A 7806-nucleotide genomic window follows, 5' to 3' on the forward strand; every position below is an offset into this window, starting at 1 on the left:
TGTTTAATAGCATAATCTGAATACCACTAATTATGATACCCAATAAATCTTAAAATTTTTTAGCCTACTTCTAATAATCAGTTTTTAGGGGTAATTTTTTTTTAACATTTTGCAGAAAGGACTCGGGAGGCTAGAGGCCTCGAGCCCTCGACTTTTTGACAAATGGCCAATCGGAAGCTCCGAGTATCCGACAATATTTTTTCGAAAACATAGAAACAGAAGATACGGTCAGAAAATCACCTTCTCTGTTTGGCAAGAGATTTTAGATTTTTCTGTTTCGGCAAGAGATTTTAGATTTTTATTATCGTATTTTTTCTGTCTCCGATTTCTTACTGAAAATACGATAAACGACCAGGGAAAATGGATACACACCGCACCGGTCGATACGGGATTTTACCTTCCAGGCAGCTGCTGGGCTCGTGACCCACGCCGTCTCGGACCAACCCGAGCGCCGAACCCCAAGGCTCGCGACCGCGACACTCTTGTGTCCTCCTGCTCTCCAGATCTCGCCGTCGGCGGCGGCATGCTCCCCTCCACCGTCGGCGGCCGCGGCCGCTACCTCATGCTCGGCATCGCCCTTGCCCTCGCTGCCCTGCTCGCGCTCGCCTCCGCTTCCGAGTCCGACCACAAGGTGCGTGCCCACGACTCCCACGCGGCCTCTCCCTGCCACGGATCCAAGTCACAGCTCGCACCCATCCCGGTTAATCTCTCGAACCGCGCTGGATCTGGACCGCCTCGTCGGTCGGATCTCGCGTTGCTGGGTTGGTGGCGCCGGCCCCTCTCTCGGGGTTGTTCTAATGTGAAGTTCGGTTGGGGACTTGGGGCGGATGCGACGAGAGAGTTCTTGGTGTTCGACAGTCGAGGACGCGTTTAAAGGAGGGTTACGGCTTAGATCAGTATTGATTAATGTGGCAGTGCTGGTAAATAGGGATGCTGGCACTTTTGGAGGAAAGCTTAATAGCTCATTGTGTTTTGAATTTTGAGTATAGATGGCTGCGGTGTTTCCTCATGCTCCGGATTGTGATGCATGGGAATATTGATATTAGTGTTGCTAAGGAAAAAATCTTGTACCTTCGGGGTTTAGGACACTTGTATTGACTCTGTATTGTGTGTGTGTGTCTATTTCGTGAAGGAAAAATGTATAACTTGCTCATGCAATTCGCCTACCTTCGATTGCATATTGTAGTTCTGTTTTGTGTTATGCTCTCTGTCAATAATAATGCACCCTACATGTTGTGTGCTGTCCTGAATCTGTAGATCTGTTTGATCAGAATTGCTTCAATGCCCATTCGGATTTTATATTTGTGCAACAAGAATGCCCCACAGGCTAATATGTGCACCCCTCACCTTTACCTTTGTTGAATCGATCTTAATATTGATGTGTCTTGGAATTTTTTATTGCAAGCATAAAAACTTTCTTCTAGCTGTTTTAACTCAATTTGCATAAAATTATGCTCGATATCACACTGGTTCCAACATCCTTAACCTTTTTATGTCTCGCTGCAAATGTTGCTAATTATTAGGGCATCATGTTATATAGGATAGGTGGGAAAAGCTTTACCCTAGTTAGGCACCTGTACAACCAAACTACATCTTGCTGACTGAGCATAATACAGCACTGATGTAACAGTTAATGATGTTGCATTGTCACTGATAGCTTACTAATGTCAGGAACTCAGGACTGAGGACCACTACATTTTATCTTAGTTACTTTGCTATCCTGCCAAATGTAATGAAAGGGCCTCTAGCTGAATTGGTTAGGTGGTTTGAGTAGCACTCCTCAGGTCCTGTGTACGACTCTCCGTAGGAGCGAATTTCAGGCCGTGGTTAAAAAAAATCCCCTTTTTTGTCCCACGCCAAAGCACAGGTCTAATGCTCGGCCCTGGTCGCGGTCATTCTCACATGGGCTTCGATGCCGCTGTGTATGGGTGGGGCAGGGGTTCGAGGGTTTTCTCGACCTGTGTGAGAAGGTCTTCTTCTTAATACAATACTCGGGGACTGTCTTACTCTCCGCAGGTCAAGTTTTATCTTGCCAAATGGATCACATCATAATTCACAATGGCATCTATCATGTAGCTTCTCAACCGCTATAACTAACTTGTTCAATGTAGTCTGAAGTTTAGACAATTTATGCTAGCACTTGACTTCTATTTGAAGAAAGACAAACTATTTAGTTTGTACACAATCTAAAATTTGGATGTTTTGTTTTAAATTGATAAAAGACCAAAATGTGGAAATATCTTACAAGCTAGAAGAATCTTTATCAGTATTTAAGATGCTGCAATTAATGCTGTCATTCTTGAGTGCTTACGACAAACAAAGAAATTGTTTTCTATAACTTAAGAAGTCTCAATGACAGCTGTTATCAGGAATAATTACTAATAGCCCAATGTCTTCTTGTGTCTAAATCTAGACAGAACGTTACAACTAAATATCAATCTGTCAATTCCTGATAAATAAATCACCACAGAAATTTGAAGCAGAGATCATTCGCAGTACCTGGCAGATTTTACTTGTGATTGCTGCTTGAATGTTGTTTTCCTTATGCTTCCTACATGCTGTGCAAATATGTTCCGTACTCAAAATTTCTCATCCCTTTCAATGCTTCTTAATGCAGTACAAAACTGAAGAGCCAGTTAAGCTTTGGGTGAATAAAGTTGGCCCTTACAACAATCCTCAAGAAACTTACAACTACTACAGCCTTCCATTTTGTCAACCGTCTGAGAACCCTACACATAAATGGGGTGGTCTTGGAGAGGTCCTGGGTGGAAATGAGCTGATTGATAGTCAGCTTGAAATAAAGTTCTTAAGTATGCCATATTGTTCTCATTTCTTCCTTGTTTCTATTTAGTGTTTATTAGAAAGCTGATCTAACAAGTATAACTTTTTCGTCTTACTGCCTGTATAAATGTTACTTTGGTCTAGAAAACGTGGAGAAGGGCTTCATTTGTACACTTGAGCTAGATGCTAAAAAGGTCCAGCAGTTTGCTGATGCCATTGAAAGCTCATATTGGTTTGAATTTTTTATAGGTATGTAGGTCCACCTTTGATCCATCATGCTCTATAGCATTATGATAATTTGTGGTGTATTTCTTATTTCTGACATTGTTTTTCATCTTTGTGGGTAAATTACTTTTTGTTGCCTGCTGCCAAATTCTTCTAGACGATCTGCCTCTTTGGGGTATGTTCTTCTCAATATAGTATTTTCTTTTCTCAATGTGTCTACCTGTTTTGCCTTGTATGATAGTTTCCACATGTTTTGAACAGGTTTTGTTGGGGAGACTGACAAGAACAGTGAAAACAAGCATTATCTTTACACGCACAAGAACATCCTTGTTAAATACAATGATAACAGGGTATGCTATATTGTTTTTTTCAGAACGTTAACACAATAATTTGGATGTAGCTAATAACATGATCTGATGTGTTTTTTGTGTTAGATAATTCATGTAAATCTCACCCAAGAGTCTCCTACGCTTCTTGAAGATGGTAAGAAATTGGAAATGACATATTCAGTGAAGTGGGTAGCGACTGATGTGTCATTTGCACGCCGTTTTGAAGTGTACCTGGACTATCCTTTCTTTGAACACCAGGTGATACTTTGTTTGTAGACAACCGACAACTTCCTAGTTTCTGTTCAGCTGTACCTTCCCTTTTAACTAGCTATTAGAAGTCCTAAGCTCTGTTCATATTTCTCATTTCCAGATTCACTGGTTCTCCATTTTCAACTCTTTCATGATGGTTATTTTCCTAACTGGTTTGGTTTCGATGATATTGATGCGGACTTTGAGAAACGATTATGCCAAATATGCTCGTGAAGATGATGATCTAGAGTCCCTGGTGAGGATCTGAATTCTGGTGTACTTACTGTTTAACTGTATGATTAAGGGGCTGTTTGGTTTGCTACCTAAGACGCCACAACGTGCCTAACTTTTCTGCCTAACCTTAATTCTTCAATTCGAGCGACTAAGGTTAGGCAGATTGTGGCGCCTTAGCTAGGAAACCAAACATGCCTTAATAGTTAGAGAAACATTTTCACTAGATTTTGCTGGCTTCTGCACTCCATTGTTGCTTAAGTTATGATATATTGATATTACCTTTTTAGGAGAGAGATGTTAATGAGGAATCAGGATGGAAGCTTGTCCATGGCGATGTATTTCGGCCTCCCCAAAGTTTGATGTTTCTTTCTGCACTTGTTGGTATCGGTACCCAATTGGCAGCTCTTATCCTACTTGTGATCGTTTTGGCCATCGTTGGCATGCTATACATTGGGTACACTCAACATACACTCTTTTCAGTCCTCCTTGCATGCACAACATATAGCTTGAAATATCTGAGCGACCAATAGTTCATTCGCAGAAAAACATATAAATAATGCACAATACATGGTATAGGACTATATGTATTATTTAATTTTTGTTGGTGGGAGATCCACCGCACACTTCGTAAGGGACTACCCTTTCAAACCAACGTGATCAGTTATAATACAGATTATTTCTTCAACACATTTGAACAATTTAAGCAGAAGCATAATCCTTTACACAGTGTTTTTCGCTAACTTCAATTGGATGGTGTTTGTCAGGCGAGGGGCTATCATCACAACCTTCATTGTGTGCTATGCTCTTACATCTTTTATTTCTGGATATGTTAGTGGTGGTCTTTACTCAAGGAATGGTGGTATGGTTCTGCACAATTTTCTATTAATTCTCATGTTTGTTTGCACAATTCAGTTTCTTTGCAATCTCTGTTTCCATATAGTCCCTTCATGGTCTTCTCCTTCAAAAAGAGTACAGTTTAAATTATCATGTATGGAATATCCTTACCTCAGTACCTCACAATTTAAGGCTTATCAAATGCTTCTTGAATTCATGGCAGGCAAAAACTGGATTAAAGCGATGGTTCTTACAGCGTCCCTGTTTCCGTTCTTGTGTTTCTCAATTGGCTTCGCGCTGAATACAATTGCTATTTTCTACCGCTCATTAGCAGCAATACCATTTGGAACAATGGTTGTCATGTTTGTACTTTGGGCTTTCATCTCCTTTCCCTTGGTGCTTTTGGGAACTGTCGTTGGTAGGAACTGGAGTGGAGCTCCTAACAATCCCTGCCGAGTAAAGACTATTCCACGGCCTATTCCTGAGAAGAAGTGGTACCTTACACCTTCTGTCATCTCATTGATGGGTGGCCTGCTTCCCTTCGGTAGCATCTTCATTGAGATGTACTTTGTGTTCACATCATTCTGGAACTATAAGGTAAACAAGCAAATGCTTTTTTACAGTTTTGACCTCCTTGAGACCTTGACATTGCTCACTGTGCTCCTGTACTGTACGTTGTGCATGTTTGGTTTTTTTTTTTTTGAATTTCCTCTGGTGATTCCAAAGGATGTCTATGCTTCATAGTCCATTTCTCCATCGCTTTATCTGAACCATATTTGCAATCTTGATCTGACCAAGTTTGCAACATTGACACGATTTTGCGGGATTCTTTGCAGGTGTATTATGTCTATGGCTTCATGTTGCTGGTCTTTGTCATCCTTCTTATAGTCACCATCTGCGTCACTATTGTGGGTACTTATTTCTTGCTGAACGCCGAGAACTACCATTGGCAATGGACGTCGTTTTCTTCTGCAGCCTCAACCGCTCTGTACGTGTATCTGTACTCCATCTACTACTACCATGTGAAGACAAAGATGTCAGGCTTCTTCCAGACAAGTTTCTATTTCGGCTACACGCTGATGTTCTGCCTTGGCCTAGGCATACTTTGTGGTAAGATCGCCTTTCAACCAAAGATCATGCCTTGGCAATAGATGTGACTGTTTTTGGTCTCTGACCTGTCGTCTTTTGTTTGGTGATTCCAGGAGCTATTGGCTATCTAGGGTCAACCCTTTTTGTAAGGAGAATCTACAGGAATATCAAATGTGATTAAATCCCTGCTGCTTAAGCTAGCAACAGAAAAATCATATGTATTGTCAGGAGGCATGGCCTAAAAAAATGGATTTTAATGGTAGACCCTGATTTTGGAACTGCTGAGGACTTGCTCCCCTTTGTTCGTTGTTATACGCATTTTTGTTTGCCTGCTTATTCCTGCGAGATCGTCCTCGCAATGTATACCTGTGATAGTCGAGCATTAGTCTGGAGCACCTGTGTTCATCATTCTCTTTTTTTTTTGTTTCTGTTACTTTATTCGGTAGGATGTAATCAGTGAATGTTCGTGCGGCGCTCTACTAATTAAGGCAACAAGGGGTAGGCTCCTTCCTCTGGTCTTGTTGTTATGCCTTCCTTCAATCTATCTGTATCGTCTGTTTCATCAGTAGGCCTGCGTGCGTCCCCTCTCCCCTTTGCTCGTGCAGCAATCGCTCTTGAGATTGCGCTCCTGATGCTGATTGCTCTTGAGATTGCGCTCCTGATGCCTTTGCCAACCCTTGGCTAGCCTCCTTTCGTGGATCCAACCTTCGCCCATTGTTGAGAGAACCTAGCCTCCTTTCATAGATCCAACTTTTACCCACAGCTGCCGAGAGAGCCATACCTCCCCATACAGCGATCGTCGTGTAGGCGGGGGCAGGGGACGAGGATCTCTTGGCTTGCCGCGATCTTCGGAACGACCATGGAGGTGGCGGCGGCTACCGCAGGGAAGACACTGACGTCAGAGGCGCTCTGGAGCAGCATTGACTCAGCCCTCGGGATCCTGGTGGCCTTTGTCGGAGATAAGGTTACCTCCATACCTCACGTTCTGTCGAAAAGATGTACAAGATCGACTCCCACCTGGCGTGTGTTGTGGCTAGGATCATGTCCGACATCACCATCCTCATCAACATCGCCCTCCTCCACGCCAACGCTACGAGCTCTCCTACCAGGAACCCATCCCTATTGGGTGGAAGGCCGCTGTTGTTGGCGCCAGCAGCCAGGTCGCACAATCCACACTCAAGCAGACTACAGGGGCTGCTTGACCCATGAGGAGGCCATCGCTCTCGCGCTCCCAGTCCTCATCAGTGAGCCTGGTGTCGACAAGAAGACCGTCGTGGACGGCCTCGCGTAGCGCATCGTTCGCGTCAACAAAAACGTGCCCAACAACCTCCTCGACATCCGCCTCATCGCGCTCGACATTGATACGCAGCGGGGGGAAGAGATGGCCTTTGCTTTGCCGGGGGAAGGGATCAGTGTTGCATGGAGTAGAAAGGTCCCCTTTGGTGCTTCAGCGACAACTGTTTTGGAGCAAAACGCGTCCGGTTGGCTTGCAGATCTAATGGAATAACCCTCTATAAATAGATGTGTGAGCTGTTGTGGACAACTATCTCTTTGGCTATTCACATTTGTCTCTTGTTTAGAAACTCCTAGTTTTACTCTTCTAGTTTCACAGAAGTTTAGCCTAAGATTAGCAAAAGACTTGAACTCCACATATGTGTCTTTGTAATCTTCACTTCATTATTCAAAGGAAGGGTGGCCAGATCCATCCACAGAGTTTGTCAAATCGTGTGCTCAATTTTATCTTTGTTGCAGTTTTGATTCGATTTTGTTCTCGCTCTCTTCCCTTTCCTTCTATCTTTGGATTGTGGAAGAACCATCGTGAGGTACACTTGGAGGATCACTGCATACGCCAAGTTGGTGTAGTTTTTGGTCGTAATTCGAGTTGTTCTCGTTTTGAGTTCATTTGAGAAAACCCCAACAAAAACCCATCCTTCTCGGGATTTTCGATCTGCGCATGGAATTTTGATTTGTTCATGATCACACTCTACAAAACATCTCCTTTCCCTTTGTGCTTGCTGTAGGACCGGTGAGGCGACCAGAGGGGGGGGGGGTGAATGGGAGGCAC

The 7806-nt window shown here is 43.3% G+C and overlaps 1 protein-coding gene across 1 annotated transcript; it reads left to right on the forward strand.

Annotated features, from left to right (window-relative positions):
• The first annotated feature begins 406 nt into the window (after window positions 1-406).
• LOC100274791 (Transmembrane 9 superfamily member 1) lies at window positions 407-6146 on the forward strand. The gene is made up of 12 exons (NM_001320176.1): window positions 407-631; window positions 2618-2810; window positions 2926-3030; window positions 3164-3181; window positions 3268-3356; window positions 3441-3593; window positions 3706-3840; window positions 4106-4272; window positions 4583-4677; window positions 4876-5249; window positions 5489-5762; window positions 5855-6146. Exons 1-12 carry the CDS (start codon window positions 524-526, stop codon window positions 5920-5922), a joined length of 1779 nt encoding a protein of 592 aa, NP_001307105.1. The 5' UTR covers window positions 407-523; the 3' UTR covers window positions 5923-6146.
• The last annotated feature ends 1660 nt before the right edge of the window (window positions 6147-7806 follow it).

This window comes from Zea mays, chromosome 3, assembly GCF_902167145.1.
Source record: "Zea mays cultivar B73 chromosome 3, Zm-B73-REFERENCE-NAM-5.0, whole genome shotgun sequence".
In the NCBI taxonomy this organism is placed as follows: domain Eukaryota; kingdom Viridiplantae; phylum Streptophyta; class Magnoliopsida; order Poales; family Poaceae; genus Zea; species Zea mays.

Excerpts from the sequence above, each read along its gene's own strand:
- LOC100274791 (NM_001320176.1), top strand. The coding sequence starts at position 524 with ATGCTCCCCTCCACCGTCGGCGGCCGCGGCCGCTACCTCATGCTCGGC. Across the intron at positions 3,841-4,105 it reads ATGATGATCTAGAGTCCCTG|GAGAGAGATGTTAATGAGGA; the intron begins GTGAGGATCTGA and ends TTACCTTTTTAG. Across the intron at positions 5,250-5,488 it reads CATCATTCTGGAACTATAAG|GTGTATTATGTCTATGGCTT; the intron begins GTAAACAAGCAA and ends GATTCTTTGCAG.